Raw genomic sequence first — 22,217 nt, 5'->3', positions numbered from 1 at the left:
TAAATCAAGAATTGAAAACAAAGTTATATATGTAAATGTTAACAAAAGAAGCAATATTAGTATGAGACAAATTGAATTCAAGGTGAAAAACATTAAACATGATAAAAGATATTTATGCAGATAAAATATATAATCCAAAGGAAAATGTGAGTCACAAATCTTTATCAAAATAGATTTGAAATACATACGACAAAAACTATTTGTCTCTAATATAGACTATGGATTTGCCAAATTTTCCTTTTATTTAACTAATTCTCCGTAGAAATTAACAGACTAAGTGAACCAAAAAACTCTGTAAGGAAAGGAGGATTTGAATGACAATGCTAAGCATAATTGTATAGACATAAAATGTTGTACCCACTATACGAAAACACATATTCTATATAAATACTGACTTTAAAAAGACTGACTAAAATCTACTACAAAACTGGCCATGTTCGAGGCCTCAAAGACTCTTGGTAACCTCCAAAAAAACCCCAAATCCTAGAAAGCCACAGTCCCTGAGAAAAATGGAGTAAAATTAGAAATTAGGCAATATGAAATTATAAAGTCTATTTACTTAAAAATTTTTTGTTTCTTTTTTTTTTTTTTTCTCCAGTGTCTTGCTCTGTCACCCAGGCTCGAGTACAGTGGCATGACCATGGTTTGTTGTAGCCTTGACATCCTGGGCTTGAGCAATCCTCCCACCTCAGCCTCCCAAGTAGGGGGACTACAGGTGTGCACCACTAGGCCCAGCTAATTTTTTAATTAAAAAATTTAAACTATCTTTTAAAATGACTATTGGGGAAAAATTAAAACCAAAACTGAAATTGCTCTGAGATAAAAGACTAAAAACTTTAAAGCTGGTTGGAATAACAAACTGTTATTGGCATTGTAATCAATCTATGAATTGAATTATTGAATGCTATAGAGAATCTAAAGTAGACCCATGTTTATATAAAAATTCAGTATTTAGGACTTTAACTATGAATGAAAGTATTTCTTTCAAACCAATGTCAAAAGAATAGACAATTTGACAATTTGTATTGAATCAACACAATAAAAATGTAATAAAGGATGATTTTATACTTTGGGGGTAGAAACTCCTTTTTAAGCAATATACAAATCTCAGAAGCCATAGAGACCATAGATTTAAGTACAAAAAATTTTAAAATACATGATAGAAGATGTAATGAAGAACATTTTAAGTAAATAATAATCTAGGAAAAAATATTTGCATCAAACATACTGGATAAAGGCTTAATTTCACTAAGAATGTTTATAGGATAATAAGAAAATAACAACTCAAAAATTGGCAAATTACTTGAACAAGCAGTTAAAAAAGGAAATAGGAATCAAAATATTCAGCTTCACTAATGATTAGAGAAACACAAATATAGATTTTATTATTACAGTGGCAAAAATATCAATGGGTTGATAACACTTCACATTAGGGAAGGAGCTTTCATTTATTCAACAATGAGCATGAATCAGGTGTGGTAGCACGTGCCTGTAGTCCTGGCTACTTGGGAGGCTGAGTCAGGTGGATCGCTTGAGCCAGGAGTTTGAGGCTGCAGTGAGTTATGATCACGCCACTGCACTCCAGGCTGGGTGACACAGGAGAGACCCTATCTCTTAAAAACTCTAAACAGAAAAATCCTCTAAACCAATAAGCACTTGGTGTGTGTCAAGCACTATACTAGGTTCTAGGCATATATTGTGAATAAAGCAAATATGGCTCCATGAGCAAATGTGGAAATTAATAGACAAGCTGACAAAGAACTGTGTAGGATAACTGTGTAGGATTCGAACAATTCCTATGAAGGAACATAGTGTTAGAGATAGGGTAAGTGACTGAGCATAATGGGACGAGGAAGGGAACATCTCCTTAGCATGATAGGTAGGACCCGACTTTCCAAGAAAATGACATTTGAACTGAAGATAAAAGGATGAGAAGGAACCAGCCATGCTGAGAAAGAGAAAGAAAGTTCTAGGCTGAGGCAATGCCATATAGGGTACTCAGCAACCTGAAAGGAAGCTGGTGTGTTTGGGCTGAAGAGAAAAAAAGAGATCATGAAGTTGACAAGACAGGCAGGAGCCAGGCAGGTCAAGTGGACCACGCAGGCCATGGCACAGAGTCTGCATTTTTTTCAAGCCACAGGGATAACCTGTAGAAGATTTTTATTTTTCAGAAAGAAATGACTACTCTGGTTGCTGTGTTGTGAATAGATTTGAGAAGGCAAGAGAAGAAATGGAGAAACTACTAAAGATGTTACTGCAGTAGTCCAGATAAGAGTTGGTGGTAGCTCAGCTTAAATGATGTCAGTGCAGAGAAAAGTACAGGCATGCCTTGTTTTATTGCACTTTGCTTTATTGCACCTCACAGATATTTCATTTTTTTTTTTTTTTTTTTTTTGAGTCAGAGTCTGGCTCTGTCCCCTAGGCTGGAGTGCAGTGGCACCATCTCGGCTCACTGCAAGCTCCGCCCCCCGGGTTCACGCCATTCTCCTGCATCAGCCTCCCGAGTAGCTGGGACTACAGGTGCCTGCCACCACGCCCTGCTAATTTTTTTGTATTTTTTTTAGTAGAGACAGGGTTTCACTATGTTGGCCAGGATGGTCTCGAACTCCTGACCTCGTGATCCGCCCACCTCGGCCTCCCAAAGTGCTAGGATTACAGGCTTGAGCCACCGCGCCCGGCCGATATTTCATTTTTTAAAATTTTATAAATTGTCAGTTTGTGGCAACCCTGTGTTGAGCAAGCCTATTGGTGCCATTTTCCCACTTTGTGTCATAGTGTCACATTTTGGTAATCTGTACAATATTTCAAACCTTTTCATTACGATTACATCTGATTTGGTGATCTATGATCAGTGATCTTTGTTGTTACTATTGTAATTGTGTTGGGGACCCACAAACCCTGCCCACAAATGACAGTGAATTTAATCAATAAATGTTGCATGTGTTCTAACTGCTCTCCTTACTGGCTGTTCTCCTGTCTATCTCTCTCTCCTCTTTGGATCTTCCTATTACCTGAGACACAACAATACTGAAATTAGGCCAATTAATAACCCTACAATGGCCCCTAAGCATGCAAGTAAAAGGAAATATCACTTCTCTCATTTTAAATCAAAAGCTAAAAATGACTAAGCTCAGTGTGGAGGCATGTTAAAAACCAAGATAGGACAAAAGCTAGACCTCTTGCACTAGTTAGCCAAGTTGTGAAGCAGAAGAAAAGTTCTCAAAGGAAATTAAAAATGCTACTCCAGTGAATATGTGAATGATAAGAAGGCAAAATAGCTGTATTGCTAATATGGAGAAAGCTCAAGTGATCTGGATAGATCAGACCAGCCAAAACATTCCCTTAAGCCAAAACCTAAGCTAGAGCAAGGCCCTAACACTCTTTAATTCTATGAAAGCTGAGAGAGATGAGGAAGCTGCAAAAGAAAAGTTAGAAACTAGCAGAGGTTGGTTCATGAGGTTTAAGGAAAGAAGCGTGCTCCATAATATAAACATGCAATGTGAAGTAGAAAGTGCTGATGTAGAAACTGCAAGATATCCAGAAGATCTAGTTAAGATCATTGATGAAGGTGTGTATACTAAACAATAGATTTTTTTTTTTTTTTTTTTTTTTGAGACAGAGTCTTGCTTTGTCTCCCAGGCTGGAGTGCAGTGGCACGATCTCAGCTCACTGCAACCTCCTCCTCCCATGTTCAAGTGATTCTCCTGCCTCAGCCTCCTGAGTAACTGGGATTACAGGCACCCACCACCATGCCCAACTAATTTCTTGTATTTTTAGTAGAGATGGTGTTTCACCATGTTGGCCAGGCTTGTCTTGAACTCCTGACCTCAGGTGATCTGCCCACCTCAGCCTCCCAAAGTGCTGAGATTACAGGGGTGAGCCACTGCGCCCAGCCTAACAACAGATTTTTAATGTAGATGAAATGGCCTTCTACTGGTAGAAAATGCCATCTAGGACTTTCATAGCTAGAGAGGAGAAGTCAATACATACTTCGAAAGACAGGCTAACTTTTATTAGGGGCTAATGCAGATGGTGACTTTAAGTTGAAGCCAATGTTCATTTGCCATTCTGAAAATCCTAGGGCCCTTAAAAAAGTATGCTAAATTGTGTGTATGCTCTACGAATGGAACAACAAAGCCTAGATGACAGCACCTCTGTTTACATCATGGTTTACTAAATATTTTAAGCCCACTAATAAGACCTGCTCAGAAGAAAAGATTCCTTTCAAAATATTGCTGCTTGTTGACAATGCACCTAATCACCCATGAAAACAACATTAATCTCCTTGTATATTTCCCAGGCATCTCAAAGTTAGCAAATCTAAACTTAAACTTTTTTTTTTTTTTTTTTTTTTTTTGAGACGGAGTCTTTCTCTGTCCCCCAGGCTGGAGTGCGGTGGCGTGATCTCGGCTCACCGCAACCTCCACCTCCTGGGTTCACGCCATTCTCCTGCCTCAGCCTCCCAAGTAGCTGGGACCACAGGCGCCCGCCAGCACGCCCGGCTAATTTTTTTGTATTTTTTAGTAGAGACGGGGTTTCACCGTGTTAGCCAGGATGGTCTCGATCTCCTGACCTCGTGATCCACCCGCCTCGGCCTCCCAAAGTGCTGGGATTACAGGCTTGAGCCACCGTGCCCGGCTAAACTTAAACTTTTGATATTTTTCTCCCAAACCTTGGTTCTAATACCTATTAGGATATTTGGCAGTATTTCTAAACCAAATATCAAAACCAAGAACCAAGGTTTGGGAAGAAAAATATCAGAAGTTCAAGGTCAGACATGCTAAGTTTGAGATGCCTGGAAGATATACAAGGAGATTAATGTTTTCACGCTTGCGAATGCAGTCTCCATTCTGCAGCCTATGGATCAAGGAATAAATTTGATGTTCACATCTTATTATTTAAGAAATAGATTTTTAAAGGCTATAGATGGTGATTCTTCTGATGGATCTGGGCAAACTAAAATTAAAACCTTCTAGAAGGGATTTACCATTCTAGATGCCATCAAGAACACTTGTGATTCATGGGAGGAGGTAAAAATATCAACGTTAACAGGAATATGGAAAAGGTTGATCCCAGCCCTCATGGATGACATTGATGGACTCACGACTTCAGTGGAGGAAGTCACTGCAGATGTGGAAATAGCAAGAGAACTAGAATTAGAAGTGGAGCCTGAAGATGTGACTGAATTGTTGCAATCTTATGATCAAACTTCAGTGGATGAGGAATTGCTTTTTACGGATGAGCAAAGAAAGGGATTTCTTGAGATGGGAACTACTCCTGATGAAGATGCTGTGAACATTGATTAAATGCTTAAAATTTAGAATATTGTATAAACCTAGCCGATAAAATGGTGGCAGGGTTTAAGAGATTGACTTCCATTTTGAACGAAGTTCTACTATGGGTGAAATGCTGTCAAACAGCATTGCATGATACACACAAATCTTTCATGAAAGAAAGAGTCAATTGATGTGGCAAACTTCATTGTCCTTTTTTTTTTTTTTTTTTTTTTTTTGAGACGGAGTCTTGCTCTGTCGCCCAGGCTGGAGTGCAGTGGCGCAATCTCGGCTCACTGCAAGCTCCGCCTCCCGGGTTCACGCCATTCTCCTGCCTCAGCCTCTCCGAGTAGCTGGGACTACAGGCGCCCGCCACCACGCCCAGCTATTTTTTTTTTTTGTATTTTTAGTAGAGACGGGGTTTCACCGTGGTCTCGATCTCCTGACCTTGTGATCCGCCCGCCTCGGCCTCCCAAAGTGCTGGGATTACCAGCGTGAGCCACCGCGCCCGGCCTTCATTGTCTTATTCTAAGAAATTGCCACAGCAACTCTGGCCTTTAGCAACTACCACCCTGATTAGTCAGCAGGTATCAACAAGAGCCTCCACCAGCAAAAAGATTACAACTCACCAAAGGCTCAGATGTTAGCATTTTTTTTAGCAATAAAGTATTTTTAAAGTGTACATTTTTCAAGACATAATGCCATTGCACACCTAACAGACTACAATCTAGTGTAAACCCAACTTTTATATGAATGGAAAATAAAAAAATTTATGTGACTCACTTTATATTTCATTTGCTTTTTTGCAGTGGAACCAAACTCACAATATCTCTGACATATGACTATACCTACATATTGTATGTAAGTTCAATAGGACATATTGATATTGGGGATGAAGAAGAAGGAAGAATCAAGGATGACTCCCAAGTTTCTGACTTGAAGTATTGGAGGTGTAGTGATGCCATGTACTGAGGTGGGGGCTACTAGGTGAAAACCAAGGTTTGGGAAGAAAAATATCAAGAGTTTAAGTTAAGTTTAAGTTTACATATTTAGAAAAATATCAAGAGTTTAAGTTTGAGATGGTTTGGAGATATCAAATGGGCAGTTGTACACATGAATTTGGTCTCACTGAGCAGATATGTGGGAAATATAAATTTAGGAATTATTAGCATGTAAATAGAAAGCCATGAAAATGGATAAAGTCACTTAAGATGAAATTGCAGTTTTGAGAAGAGGGCCCAGGACCAAATACAGAGGAGCTCTATCATGTAGAGTTCGGGTAGATATGAAAGGACATCTGAGAGGTTGGGCAAATTAAGAGTGTGGTATCATGGAAAACAGGACAGACATATTTCCAGAAGAAGAAATTAGTCAATTCTCCGCTAGTATTGAAAGGTCAAATGAGAGGAGGACCAGTGACAATGGCTGTGATCTCGACATGAATGATTTGGGTGTGATGATGGAACTGGAGCTTGATTGAATTGGACTTATGAGTAAATGGAGATATGGGAATAGATTTGGCATTTATCAGTAACTCTTGAATAATCTGAAAATGAGAACAATGAAATGAGGCAGTAACTGGATGAGGCTGTGGAATCAAAAGTTTTCTTAAATTGATCATGTTTGTATGCTGATAGAAACGATCCAGGAGAGGAGGGGAAGACTAGACACAAGGAGATGACAGAAGAAATAAACTTGAGAAAGAATATATGAATAGGTTCCTGAGTATATATAACCAATGCTTAATGATTAGTCAATGATTAAAAGGAGAGTACTTCCCCTATTATAATTGAGGAAGCACTCTTTACATTTTTGTTAAAGGAAGATAGGTACAGATATAGGAAGACTTAAAAGATTTTGTGTTGAGAAGATGAAAGACTTATTTCTCTATTCTCAATGAAGTATGAGGAGATTGTCAGCTGAGAACTGAGAACAAACTAAAGGTACAGGAGAAGAATTCATGAGTGGGCTGGGCATGGTGGCTCACACCTGTAATCCCAGCACTTTGGGAGGCTGAGGCAGGCGGATCACCTGAGGTCAGGAGTTTGAGACCAACCTGGACAACATGGTGAAACCCTGTCTCTACTAAAAATACAAAAAATTAGCCAGATATGATGGTGGGTGCCTGTAATCCCAGCTACTCAGGAGGCTAAGGCAAGAGAATCGGTTGAACCCAGGAGATGGAGGTTGCAGTGAGCTGAGATCGCGCCATTACACTCCAGCCTGGGCAACAAGAGCAAAACTGTGTCTCAAAAAAATAATAAAAAAAAGAATTTATGAGTGAAATGGAGTAGAAGAATTCGGTAGGATGAAGCTAGAGTTAATGGACTTCATTTGAAGCCAGTCTACTTTATCACTCCATCCTTCTTCATACCTCCCATCCCAAAACACCAGATATATTATTTTTCCCAAGTTTGATTTACTTGTTCTGGTGCAGACTCAGAGAAAGCAGATGGTTGACTTGACCTAGGTTTGAGATTTTTCCAGATATGTATGATGGAGGCAGGGAGAAGAGGAAGAAAGGCATTTGTAAGGGAAAGATTTAAAAAATGGACTATGGGCTCTAAGCTGCACAAGAATTAAAATAGATGGGAGCTGATGGTTAGAAAGAGGTGGGGAATCAGTGGTTTGGAAATCCTAGAGAGACTGGAATGTTGTTATATTGATAGTACTTGAGAGAAGAATATGGAATGACAGAAAGTTGTGTTCAGGAATGGAATTTGTCAGATAGTTTGGAGAGAGGACATTTATTCATGACAACAATGTCCAGGGTATGGCCCTGGCAGTGTGGCTGAGGCAGAGCGAAGAAGAGCTACTGGAGACCAAGAAATCAAGAAACACAGCCTGTGGTGGGGGGGCAGCACATAGGATATCCATGTTGACGGTAGTCAAGATAGGGAGGAAGGCTGAAGGTTTTTTATTAAATAAATAAATGCATACTATATTTAAAAGGCAGTGACACTTCTTCCATTCTTATTTCTTCTTTCTCTCATGATATGGAATGGCAGGTAGAAAGATCTCTCAAAGGTTGCTCCAGAGCCCATGGGAGCGAACGTTATGGTAGATTTGGGGCTTTCCTGATGAGGGCCAGGCCATGAGGGGGCAATGCTGGCATGAGGCCCAGTCACCTCTGAACCACTCATTAGTAGTCTGGTTGGTGGCAACCAGGTACAGAGCAAAGCACAGGCAGCTAGCTACCCAGGAGGAAGCTCAGGATCATTACAACGTCCTCCCCAGCCACAACCCCAGCATGAAGACAATTGTTGGAAAGGTCAGGAACAGGTACTGAATAAGAAAAATCAAGTCCATAAACTGGAAGTGTCCAAGGTCGTCAATGTAAGTCTAGTACAAATCCAACAATACCACCAAGTCGACCAGAAATGCAGTGCTCACAATGGCCATGGCAGCAGCCAAGGCCGCCAACATCAAGAGGTAGATGAGAAAGTGTTAATAACTGGTGTTCCAAGCCCAGATGCAGTTGTTCACCAAACCCAATGATGGTCAAAATGGCGCACACACTGCAGTCAGTGCTTAGATCGAGTTGGTGTTCGTAAATCATAAGTAGAGCACCTCACCTCTTTAGAAACATCACTTCATCGAATTCATAAACTTGAAGAAATAATTCATTTGCTTTTCTTATAATGCCAGAATCAGTTACACAAGTTAGGGTGGAAATAAATGGGTTTACAATGAGAAGCAGATAGGGCAGATGAAGGTAATACAGGAGAACTAGCTTTAGACAGTAGCCAAGTATTTCCCAGGTATATTCAGTATTTACCATCCCTTGGAAGACCAGGTGAAGGATAATGAAGGTATGGTTTCATGTATGGAAGAGGTAATGAAGCAATTTTTACATGGCTTTCTGAAGACATTCTGGAATTATATAGGAAAATATCTGTGCTCCTGCCCTGACCAGGCATTTCAAATCATGAGTTTTCTAGCAAAAACAGATCGTAACATAACCAACTAGCGCCAAAGCCAGTAGAGCTGGAAGAGAACTAGGAAGTCCATGCTGGGGGGTATTCCTCTTGTTTGGATAATTTGCAGCCAGCAGCTCTGGTGTTCCTCCTCCCAACATCCACAGAGAATTCAAAGAGCAGCTCCTCTTGGGCAGCAGTGTGTGCCTCACATGACCAGTAGCACCCAAAGCTGCAGGACATGGTTCCTTCAGGAGGCTGGGTCTGGCACCAGCCTTGACCAACTGCCAATTACATTATGCCCACACCTCCTGGGTGCACCAAAGGCTGAAATCTTAAACAAATGAGAGATGGTTGACCAGAAGGTTGGCAAAGAGGATGGTGTATTCTGTGTTTGGGTACTATAGGAGCAAACATGTTTTGCAAGTGATGGGGGAAGTAATGGTCTGGAAGTAGATTGGGAGGAAACAGGATGTCTGCTTCATTTTCAGGCACCAAGGAATATGTATATGAGAAGTAAAATAGCTCCATTTCCGGGGGTCATGGGAAGTACTGTTCTCAAGAGGTGGTTAGGTTTCAGACAATGTGGGAAAATGAGGCAGACTCTTTTTCTTTTTTTTTTTTTTACTTTTTAAGTTGAAATAATTTCCAACTTAGAGAAAAGATACAAAAATAGTAGAAAAATAGTTTCCAATAAAACCTTCTTCTAGCTAACATTAATATCTTATATAACCATCGTATAATGATCAAAATCAGAAAATTAACATTGGTACAATACTTTAATATAAACTACAGACCTTATTCACATTCCATCAGTTTCCCTCCAGTGCTCCTTTTCTATTTCAGGATCCAATTCAGGATCACATAAAACATTCAGTCATTATGATTCCTTAATTTCCTCCAATATGTGATAGTACCTCATTTTTTCCCTTCTCTTTCATGACCTTAACACATTCAGTGGGTAATGGATAGTTACTTTGTAGACTTCCCCCAATTTGGGTTTGTTTGATGTTTTCTCATGAATAGCTTGAAGTTAGAATTTCCAACAAGAAAATTACAGAAGTGATGCCGTGTCCTTCTCAGTGCATCACATCAGAGGATACATGATGGTCAGTATCCTTATCACTGGTGATATTTACTTGGATCATTTGGTAAGGTGATCTCCACTGTTAAGTTATTGTTTTTCTCTTTATAATTGATGAATGTCTTGGGGGAGATACTTTAAGACTATACCAATATCCTGTTATCTGCAAACATTTGCCCAATGATTTTAGCCTACGTAAATGAATCTTGCCAACATTTTTTTTTTTTTTTACCTGGATGTTTGCCTAATGGTGATTTTGTATTTGAGGAAGACTTTCTGACATGAGATTAAGAGTCCTGAGTTGTTAATTCTTGGTTAAAGATCAAGAGATTTTTGCCCCCTTGGAAAGGTTTGGAAGGCTAGAGGGAGGTGTGGGGGCTTAAGTGGTAGATATATGGGGCAGTGTGGGATTGAGAGACTGAGTGATATTGAATGATGGGTGAGACTGGGACACTTGGAGGTGACCGAGATAAACAGGAATGTGTAAGACAGGATAGGATTAGTACTTAAAGAAGGTTAGCTGTGGTTCTGAATTGCCACTTTCATAAAGTTAACTTTTGGTGAAAATATAAATTTGTGTAGATCAGCTTGGCACTATTAAGCATGGTTTAATCATGAATAGGCTGAGTGCAGTGGCTTGTGCCTGTAATCCCAATACTTTGGGAGGCTGAGGTGGGAGGATCATTTGAGGCCAGAAGTTTGAGATCAGCCCAGGCAACACAGCAAGACTCCACCTCTAGAAAAATATTAGCCAGGCATGGTGGTGTGCTCCTGTAGTCGCAACTACTTGGGAGGTTGATGTAGGAGGATCACTTGAACCCAGGAGGTCAAAGCTGCTGTCCAGCCTGGGCAACAATGTGAGACCCTGTCTCAAAAAACAAAAACAAAAAATTGCATATCTATTTATGGGAACCTATATTAGAATAAAATTCTACTTCTAGGTGTATATCTTAGAAAAGTATTTACATATTTGCACAAGATGTATATACCAGGATGCTCACTGGAAAAAACCGTAAATATCCATCCATAAGAATGTTAAATGTATTATATCCATATCATAAAATGCTATTCAGCTGCCAAAAGGAATAAGATATATATTTATAAATATGGAAAAATCTCAAAGATGTGGTTAGATGACAAAAATCTATTTTCAGAACAAAATATAGTATCCCACTTAAAGAAAAAAATCTGTTAGTTTAGGGTAGGAAAAGCTGTAGTTAAAAAACATAAACACCAAAATTTCAGTGACTTAAAGAACAAGAAGTTTATATCTTTTTTGTGGAATGATCCAGGGCTGATGTTTGAGTCAGGTTAGCTTTCGCCCCCTGGCATTAAAAGCTGCAGGCAAAAGTTGGCTCTACTCTCCTTTGCAAATGCCTTGCAGGCTCACTTAAGTTACCATCATCAGACAGAAGGAGGAAAGAGTATTAAGAATGCTGTGAGAGGTTATTGATGTGGATCACTTCAGCCTGGCCCATACATTTACTCACATTTCATTGGCCAGAATGCAGATATATGCTCCTAAGTCACATTTAATTGTGTGGGAGCTGGGAAATGTAGTCTAGCTATATATGCAGGAAGCAGAGAAACACATTTTAGAGAACAGCTGGCCTTCTCTGCCTTATCCTAATTATCCTCCCCCAAAGTAAACCACTATTCATTTGTATGTAATTTTAAAGATACTTATCAATTAATAGAAAACAATCAGGAAACATACCTGACAATTCATGATGTTGTCCTTTGGGGAAAGGAGTCAGGTTGAGAGAGGTGTTAAGTAGAACCTTCACTTTTTTTCTTTATATTTTTATCTAATTTCTATTCTATTTTCTGACTCGTATGTATGTATTACTTTTGCAATTAAAAATTAAATCATTAAAGACCAGATAAATGAGGGGAAAGAATTCCGTAAAGTGTATGCAATAGTTTGATTACTTTGATTAAGTACAAAGTTCTCCCAGCATTACTACTCACTTTCATGTTTTGTTTTGTAAATCTTGTTCTTGTGATTTCTTAAATGGGTTTGTGTATCCCAGTAGATTTTCTCTCACTCTCTTACTTACATGGGCGCTGTGAGTGCTTATAGGTGTGTGAATGTCATTTGCTCATACCCGGTTATGTGAAACTGACTTGAGCAAAGTAATACTTCTTTAGATTGTCCTATAACCCATATTGCTAAGCACATGGCAGAGACTCAGGAAATATTTGTTGCCTGCATGAATGTATGCATGCATGTATGAATGATTACTTACCTAAACCTCATGGTGGCAAAGTTCAGGTTTGTGAAGCTATTGCAAAGTACATGTAGAATGCATTATTAGATTGTACTTATACAGACAGTTCCTAAGACACACCGAGGTTTTATTTCCAAATGTGTTATATAACATGAATTATTCATAAGTCAGAGTCATGTAGACTTAAGATAATTATGCATATTGAATATCCATCTGTACCACTGTAGTAGTTCTTAACATCACCAGGGGTGCTTTTAAGAAACGCAGATTCCCGGATCCCACTCCAGACATGCTCAATTAGAGTCAAAGGCCTGAGTCCAGTAATTTCTAGGAAGCACCACAGATGATTCTCATGTAGCCAGCCCCACGCTGGTCTTCCCACTGGCATTCTGGAAACTATTGTTCTATGAAATCTGGAGTGGTATCTGCCAAGTCTTTCCCTAGTAAACACCACCATAGTCTGTGTGGGGTTTTTTTTCCCCCTTTTTATTTGAGAAACATCTCAAACACACAGAAAATATGTATCAACCACTAAGCTCATATTGTTAAGATATTACTTATATTTGGTTAATTAAAAAAATAAATATTACAGAGACAGCTAGCTATCCCTCCACCCTCATCCCTTCCTTCTCTGTCTTTCCCTAGCAGTAACCACTGTCCTGGTATGTAACATTTGTCAATGTGCTTTAACCAAAAACTACCAGGAACATACCTGTAGTTGAACAAGTTGGGTTTATTACTCTTTGCAGCAAAGGAAAATGCATACCATAGGGAATGGTGAGTTATCTCAGTGAGAAAATGTTAGAAAGACCCTACTATAGGATTTGTGCTTTGGTTGGGTAATTTGGGGGAGGGTCTACGGAGGCAGGGAGTTGCTCTGGATTGGGTGCCATCAGAATGTGGGGACAATTTTATGATTGGGTATCTCAATAAATCTTACATATAGGAAGGACCTAGAGTGACTATGAAGCTGTAATTAGTGAAGAAGTAGCGGTCATTCACTTAGAGGAGATGATGTTTGGTACTTTGTGGATTGCATGATGACCCTGTGTGAAGTGGATATTCTGTGTGACTATTTACATCCAACAATGGAACAAGGCTTAACTTCAGTGTCGGATCAGATCAGTTTATAATAACACTGAGATTTAGACGTGAGCATCAGATCAATTCCTGGATGCCAGGAGCTGCTCTTCTCACTTGGCAAGTGTTTCTAATTTTACTACATATAAGTGAATTCACAAAAAGCATAGACTGCTTTTTAAAATATCATTGTATCATAATTTGAAAGGCAGCCTCCTCCACTCAGGTATTTAGGAACCAAAACTGATAGAGACTCCACCACCTTCAACGCACAATTTCCAGCATTTCCTTGAGGGCTGTCTCTGTTCCAGCCAGGAGAGCAATGTGTGGAGGCACATGCATGGGAATTTTCTAATAAGTTAGTACTGGACGTGGCATTCATCACTTCTCACATTCCATTGGTCAAGACTCAATCATATAGCCAACGTTAGCTACAAGGGAGGCTAGGAAACGTAGCCAAGTTGTGTGGCCAGAAGAGGAGAATGTAAATTTTCATGACCATTTAGCAGTCTGCTACAACTGCATTCTGTTGAGGCAGATTTTCCTGAAGGGACCTTTCAGGATATGCCATAGAAATCAACGTAAGGATGAGCAGGAAGGACCCTTAAAGATCCTAAGTTGGACATAAGTAAATTTTATTTCGTTCTATGGAGAATAGAGGAAGAAATCTTTTATGCTTGGATTAGAGTGACAAAGTGGAAGAGGACCACCCCTTTCCAACAGGCAGTAGAGTCACAGTAGTGATAATACCAAGAACCCCCAAGGGCAAGGTGAAAACAGTGCTAGAGTCCAGGGTTCTTAGTCCAGTTGGACTTCCCACGAGGATGTTTTCCTTCGTTTGCCCCTCAAACAGGTTCTACATCTTATTTTTGTTAAATATAACCACAGTTACCTATAGGGATCCCACTTCAGTTCAGCCAATATATGGAAATTTTATTATATACCAGGGACTAATGCTAATAGTAGAAAAATACGAGTTAGTGTAGTAACATGGGACTTCCTTTGTATAGTTGATCACTTGGCAGTAATCTGCATCCTCTGCAGGCCCCTACCTGTATTCCTCTGGCAGTCCTGTGACCCTGTCACTGTGCTTTCTATCCTGCGGCATGAGTGGGGCAGTGATAATTGGCACAAGGGCCGCAGCTAGAGGCTGGCTATGCAGACAGCTTTGCGCTTGGCGTTGGCAGGTAAGAAGTGGCAGTCAGTAAACTGAGGCGCTGCCTGTCAACTTGGTCTGAAGTTTCTTCCTTGCTTGTCACAGTGTTTCTTTTTCGCTGCTTTCTCCTATGGCCTGCACTCAGCTTAGAATATTCAGAGATCTCATCCAAACTTCTGGCATCACTCTTCTTTTTATACTTTTGACTGATGACTTCATAAAGCCCCAGACGGTGGGGCAGCTTCCAGACTCTGCGACTTCATTAGTCTCCTTGTCTATTCTGGGTGAGATAAGTAATCCAAGACAAATGGAAAGGCTGCTCGTCTCAACTGCTGAATGTTTCTCAGGGTTATGTTTCTCAGGGTTCTGTATGTTGCTTCACTTTTATTTCTTCCTTCCCCAGATCAAGCTTCTGACCTTCTCAAATGCCATGTTCTACCTAAGTAATTATTTGAAGTGATGTTGGCACCTGTTTAGTTTCTAATTCCTTGTTTTCCTCCTACACTGGATGCCATTTGTTCTTACCAGATACTTTGTGTTTCCTTTGATGCCCATGTCCTAAGTACTTGATGAATCAGATCTTAGCATTGGGCTTAAAATATTAGGGGGAAGCAGAGGGCTAGCAGGAGGAGGGAGGGAGATGGGAACAGGCTGCGCAAGTCTGGTGCAATATAAGTCAGTGCTCAATGAGGTATGTGGCTGTGAATGTGCAATGAAGAGATAAAAATCCCACAAATTGGCCGGGCGCGGTGGCTCACGCTTGTAATCCCAGCACTTTGGGAGGCCGAGGCGGGCGGATCACGAGGTCAGGAGATCGAGACCACGGTGAAACACCGTCTCTACTAAAAATACAAAAAATTAGCCGTGCGTGGTGGCGGGAGCCTGTAGTCCCAGCTACTCGGAGAGGCTGAGGCAGGAGAATGGCATGAACCCGGGAGGCGGAGTTTGCAGTGAGCCGAGATTGTGCCACTGCACTCCAGCCTGGGTGACAGAGCAAGACTCCGTCTCAAAAAAAAAAAAAAAAAAAAAAATCCCACAAATTACATGAGAAAAGGACAAAGGGGTAGAAATTAATCAAGGGTAGGCAGAGTGGGCCAGGCGCTGAGGTAAGGACTAGGAAACAATTCCAGTGTTCTATGCTTGGCATAAGTGAGAGGGGAAATTGGGGTCGTGGTTTGGGTTTTTAAGGTAAAAACAGAGAACTTCTTATTTAAACTGAGGACATTTCTAGGTCAATTTTTCAGAGCTAAAAAGAGATATTAGAAATGCAGTCTAGAATCAGCAGCACTTTTTAACTTCTATGGATAAACCCTATGGAGGGTTTTTCCCCTCTCTGAAACAAAATGCAAAGGACTGTGTGTGTGTGTGTGTGTGTGTGTGTGTGTGTGTGTCTGTTAACAGAGGGTCCACTTTTGCTTTCAGGGTCCAAAAGGGCTCCGTGATCCATAAATGGAAAAGAGCTACTGGATTAGAGGGTCTGTGTATCCCAACAGCAGTCAAAGCCATGAGGCAGATGAGAGGGTAAAGGGCTTAATGTAAAACTGGTGTGAAGCAGGATGTTGTAGGGCATGAATGTTCCACAGCTCCACCCTGAGGTCTGAGTGTTAAGCATTAAATGTTCAGATAGCAAATTAGGGCCCCATGCTGTGGAATGTGCTCTGAGAGAGGACTTGTATTTATGTCAGTAATATAAAGTGGAAAAAATGAGGTCATAGGTCCACATTTCATAAACCTAGTTGTATATTTTTGAAATATTGTTCTTGAAGAATGCAATCTTGCAATAGCATTTTGTTTTGATTTCTGCTACACCTTGTTCTCAACGTAACTTTCTGTTCTGCTGAGGATAATTTTAATCATCACCCAAATAAGTCTAGGTTAGTATCCAAAGGAAAAATAAAGAATTATATTCATATTTTTGTGAAGGCACTAACACCTGTTTGTGTTCCTGGTAGCAAAACCGCTGAGTTCTTGAGCAAACTGAACACAGAATCGCCAGACAGAAGTGCCTGTCAAAGTGCTGTTTGTGGCCCACAATCCTCAACATGGGTAAGTGAATTGCTATGCAGAGTGCTGCCTGGCACATTTTATAGAGGTATTTAGCGACTGAAGATTAGGGATATAGAGTGACTTGTACATCATAGAATGCTGGAACTAAAGACAGATGACCTGATCCGAAACTTTGATCTCAACTGTTGCCTGAGCTATAAAATAATGCTTGTATTATTTTATGGGCACCTGGACTAAAACAGCCTCAGGGAAGTCTTTCCTGTCACTCAGTCATTCATTCACCCACCCATCCATCCTTCCATCCTTCCGTCCTCCCTCCCTCCCTCCCTCCCTCCCTCCCTCCCTCCCTTCCTTCCTTCCTTCCTTCCTTCCTTCCTTCCTTCCTTCCTTCCTTCCATTCTTTAAATTCATAGGTCTATATAAGGCCTACTGAGTGCCTACAGTTTCTGCCCAATGAACCTTAGTAAAGGAGAACACCAATGGTTTTAAAGCAAACTGCTGAGCACAAAGCATATCACAATAAGAAAGCACTACTGCCTTATCAGGAAGAAGCACCTAAGTCAGACCATGTGTGTTAGATGCTTCCTGGGAAATGACACCAAAGCAGAAGCTTAAACTATGAATCAGTAAAGTGATGAGTCTTTCCAGGTATCAGACTTAATAAAGACACATAGAGCAAGAAATAAGGTATAAATGCAAGAAATAAGCATGGCTTGTGTTGCGGAAGAAGAGTTATGTAGCTGCAGTGCAGAAAAGTGAGCTAGAAGGTTATAGAAGTGAGCAGGAACCATGAGGACCCTTTCCCAATGGTGTTAACTCTGGAAATTCAGGTGGGACAGTTCATTGTGTGAGTTGACTTGATTACTGCAGGATGCTTAGTATCCCTAGCCCCTGGGCATGAAAGGCCAGTAGCACCACCCAGACACTGAGACATCTAGAAATGCCCCCACACAGTGCTTACCAGTGAGACACGTAGAAATGCCCCGCATACTGCGTGCTCATGGTGCTCCTGGTAGAAAACCACCGCAGAAATTTGAACGCCACCTTGGAAAACCTAAACCCCATTCTGTGAGCACTGAAGGTATTGGAAATGTTTAAACAGGGAAAGCTCAAGGTTAGATTTGTGTTTTCATTCTGGATCACATTGGTAACATTGCAAAGGAGGGCTCTAAAGGAATAGAGAAGCAGAGAGGCCCCCCCAAGGCTTCTGTATCAGTCTGGGTGAAGAATGATGAAGACTTCAGCTAGGACAGCAGGGGAGAGGATGGAGAAGAGAGTGCAGGTCAGAAAACTTAGAAGGTGAAAGCGTCAGGGCTTGCTTATTGACTTGCTAATTGGGGACAAGAAAGTAAGTGTAATTAAGGATGATTCTGGGTAAGGGTTGTAGCTGAAAGAAAAGACGAATTTAAGTTTCTTAAAGTCTCAGGTTTCTCAGGGTTTGGGTAGCAAAATCAGTTGTTAAAGAACCCTCATCTTCATCTCCCCTTACTCCTTTCTCAATAGAGACCATGTTTTTAAATGTCAGGAAGATATTATGACACTCCTTAGGAAGAGGTCATTATACTCCTACTTAGAAATCTTTAGTTGTTTCCTAATTTTTTTTTCTGCTTCTAATGTGATGTTCTAAAGTCTAAATTCATCAGTGTGGGCCCTACAAGTTATATTAAAGGAAACCCATCATCTCTCTTCCCTCACTACAGGGCTCTGGGGGAAAGAGTTGAGAAGCTGTAGGCAGTGGAGTTAAATCATGTGTAGATGACAGCCCTAAACACCTGTCTGGATATCCGTGTGGCTGTCAGGGAGGGAGAGGGAGAACAGGAGTTGGATAGCTGTACAAACTGGAGTTTCGCCTGCCTGACTGGTCTTCCTTTCCGTTTGAGGGCTCCCTGTATCCTGTGATGTGGAACACCTGGCAGAACTGTGTGTGCTGCTCTAGTGATTTTGGCTCATTTCTTCAATTTAACAAGACCATCCTGAATTTTAATATTGTCGTCCAAAGCATTAGCAATGTTTCCCAGAGCTGCATTTTCTGTGGATTGATTAGTGCATTTGTCATAGGATCCTCAGAGCTATTAATAGAAAATATGGAGCGGGACTGGACCCAGAATGGCTCCTTATAAACTCCACGCAATAGCTGCTCCGATTTTGACCCCAAACTATTAATACGGTTTCAGTGTTCAATATATTTAATTGACTTTTTACCCATATTATACTCTTCTCATTCTGTCTAATCCATATGCATAGAATTCTTCTGAGAATGCTTTGCAGAACCATTTCTAATGCTTTAGGAAAATCAAATATGTACATTGCATTTCTGTGCAGAACATTTCTTTGTAAAAAGAGGACACCTGCAGTTTACTTTAGCTATGGTCAACGTTGTAGAATGTGAACACTATGTGATTCCCATCTATATGGGGTGTGATGAGCTGGAAGAATTTATATATTTTTTTTAATACTTTAATTTTACTACCTAATGTAACTTTCCTGAGAAGAGTTTTCCTCTTGTACTTTTCTCCTTTAAAAATGGATCTGCCATTGGCAGATGGGGATTTAATAAATACTAGAAAATTATGTCAATGTAAAAGATTACAAGAAAAATCCTTTAGTGGTTACAAGAAAATTCCTTTTGGCTTAGGACTTCAGACAACAGATATTTACAGGGTTCACTTTTACATGTGGATTAATATAGTTCTCTGTATTGTGTGCCTAGGCAGAAGTACCAGCATCATCAGACCTTCCTCAGCGAGCATCACTGCATATTTCTAGTCAAATACGAAATGGTTTCTAGTCTCTGGTTTGCTGCCACCATTTTTTATTATTTATTTATTTATTTTTTTTAGACAGGGTCTCACTCTGTCTCCCAGGCTGGAGTGCAGTAGCGTGATTTTGGCTCACTGCAACCTCCACCTCCCAGGCTCAAGCCATCCTGCCATCTCAGCCTCCTGAGTAGCTGGGACCACAGGCATGCACCCCCATGCCCAGCTAACTTTTGTAGTTTTTGTAGAGACAGGGTTTTGCTCCATTGCGCAGCGTGATCTCAAACTCCTGGGCTGAAATGATCCACCCACCTCGGCCTCCCAAAGTGCTGGGATTACAGGTGTGAGCCACTGCACCCGGCCTTATGCCCCTACTTCCTCAACAAAGAGTAATGATGTGAAAAAATCTCATCCTGGTGTTTCATTTCCCCAAATCATTCAGTGGTCCCCCATATCTTCAAGGATAAAATCAAAATGTCTTAGCTTAGGCACAAAGCCCTTTCCTCTCTCTGTCCCTCCCTCCCTCTTTTAATTCTAGATTCTGTCTCTTTCTTTAGAACGGCCCCTTTCTAGTCCTCTAGCGTCTGGAGGACTGGCCTCGAGTCTAAATCTTTGCTTCTGCAAAGGGGTAAGGGGAAGCAAAGCTTTTGCAAGCAAGGTAAGGGGAAGCAAAGCTTTTGAAATCAGGAGCAAAGATTTAGATGCAGACCAATCTCAGGCCCCACTGCAGAGCTCCTGAATCAGAGCTTGCATTTAATACAATCCATGGAAGATGTGTGTGCACGTTAATGTCTGAGGGGCCAAGCTCTATAGCTAATGCCTCTCCAGCTATCCTCTCTCACACTACTGTGAGCACTCAGTGCAGGTTGGTTATTGTAATTTTTATCTATGTGTCACATGCTCATTCATTAGGAAGTCAAATAAAATACTTAATATGTGTCCCTTTGTGCCGCTTGAATCCCACTTCCACCCCAACACTTTGAATACTTAGTATTTCTCATTGCTGCTGGAACAAATTACCACAAATGTAGTGACCTAATAGAACAAAAATTTATTCTCTTAACACTTCTGGAGGTCAGCAACAAAAATGAGTTTTAAAATGCTAAAATGAGGGTATCAACAGGAATGGTTGCTTTTGAAGGTTCCAGGGGGCATCTGTCCCCTGTCCCCCCAAACCCTTGGCACATGGCTGCATTGCTCCAATTTAGCTTCCATCTCACCCAACCTTCTGCACCCTCCCTGACCTTCTTGGCCTTCCTCTTATAATGACCCTTGTGATTACAATGGACCCACCTGGACCATCCAGGCTAGTCTCTCCACTTCAAGATCCTTAATTTCTGCAAAGTCCCTTTTGTCATATAAAGAAACATTCACAGATTCCAGGGATTGGGACATCTTTGCAACCCACCACCTGTTTCTTTTCTTAGTTAGCTCTGAATATCTGTTAATATGTGTTGGTATCTCTTGACTAATCAATTTCAGAACTTATTAACTCATTTCTTCCTCTCATTCTTATAATTATTCAGTAATTTGAGCTTTCCCTATTATGACTATATAAACATTTTCCCACTGCCAAGCCAGTTGGTATACTCTGGTTAAATCTTCTGCACAACTCTTTAAGCATATTTTATTTTAGCATTTCCTTAACATTTGACTGTCTTCTGACAGCTTTTGTGACTGTTCTACAAAATGCCTCTTGATGCAAATTTCTAAACAATTTTCCAACTTATGCCTGTCAGATAACTTATCAATTTTTTTTTTTTCTGTCCCTCCTGGATCCCTCTTTCCTCCTGCTTTAACCTGTCCTGGGTGTTTGTAGGCCTGGCGCACAGCTGTTGTTCTGGGACTTTCCTTTAACACAATAGTTCTCAGCCTCCTCTGCACACTGGATTCACTAGGGAGCTTTAAAAATCACGGATACCTGGGTTGCACCTCCAGAGAGCCTGCTGTATTGTGACCTGGGCTTCAAGGTTTAAAAAAGCTTCCCGGGCCATTCTAGTATGCAGCCAAGGTTGAGAATCACTTTTTTTTTTTTTTGAGACAGAGTCTCGCTCTGTCGCCCAGGCTGGAGTGCAGTGGCGCGATCTCGGCTCACTGCAAGCTCTGCCTCCCGGGTTCACGCCATTCTCCTGCCTCAGCCTCTCCGAGTAGCTGGGACTACAGGCGCCCGCCACCACGCCCGGCTAATTTTTTGTATTTTTAGTAGAGACGGGGTTTCACCATGGTCTCGATCTCCTGACCTCGTGATCCGCCCGCCTCGGCCTCCCAAAGTGCTGGGATTACAAGCGTGAGCCACCGCGCCCGGCCCACTATTTTAAAGTCATCTTGGGAATTGCTTTTATTGCTTTCCCATGTTGGGTTCTCTGATTTCTGGGCCTCATTTCTTCTGTTTTCTTGCTTTATTTCTTTGTTTTGGTGGAGGATATTACTTAGTAGCTTCCCAAGAGAAGACACATGGAAGGTAAACATGTTCAGGTCCTTCCATGTCTGAAACTATCTTTATTCAGCTCTTATACTTTGCTTGCATTTTTATTGACGACTATTCCAAACTGGAAATATTTTTCCTCCAGAATTTTGAGGCATTGCTCTTCTAACTTTGAATACTGGTTCCTGAGAAATCCAAGGCCATGTGAATTTCAGGCTTTATATGAGGGATTTTCTCTGTTTCCCCTGAAAATACTTTAATATCATCTTTTCTTTTTCTGGCATTCTG

At 40.8% G+C, this 22,217-nt stretch overlaps 1 protein-coding gene and 1 pseudogene across 7 annotated transcripts in view; one reads left to right on the top strand and one right to left on the bottom strand.

The window, feature by feature from the left end:
* The window catches only part of EPSTI1 (epithelial stromal interaction 1), a 115,977-nt gene that overhangs the window by 54,866 nt on the left and 38,894 nt on the right, over positions 1–22,217 (top strand). For all 7 annotated transcript variants that reach the window (XM_055244869.2, XM_055244867.2, XM_055244866.2 and 4 more), the window contains one exon: positions 16,694–16,787. In XM_055244869.2, the coding sequence (XP_055100844.2) occupies positions 16,694–16,787 (94 nt within the window). The remainder of the gene's footprint in view (positions 1–16,693; positions 16,788–22,217) is intronic.
* LOC129464035 (palmitoyltransferase ZDHHC4-like) lies at positions 8,247–9,351 on the bottom strand (annotated as a pseudogene).

This window comes from Symphalangus syndactylus, chromosome 15, assembly GCF_028878055.3.
Source record: "Symphalangus syndactylus isolate Jambi chromosome 15, NHGRI_mSymSyn1-v2.1_pri, whole genome shotgun sequence".
Lineage (NCBI taxonomy): Eukaryota > Metazoa > Chordata > Mammalia > Primates > Hylobatidae > Symphalangus > Symphalangus syndactylus.
Note: the sequence above shows the minus strand (reverse complement) of the source record. Positions and strands in the feature narration are given on the sequence as shown.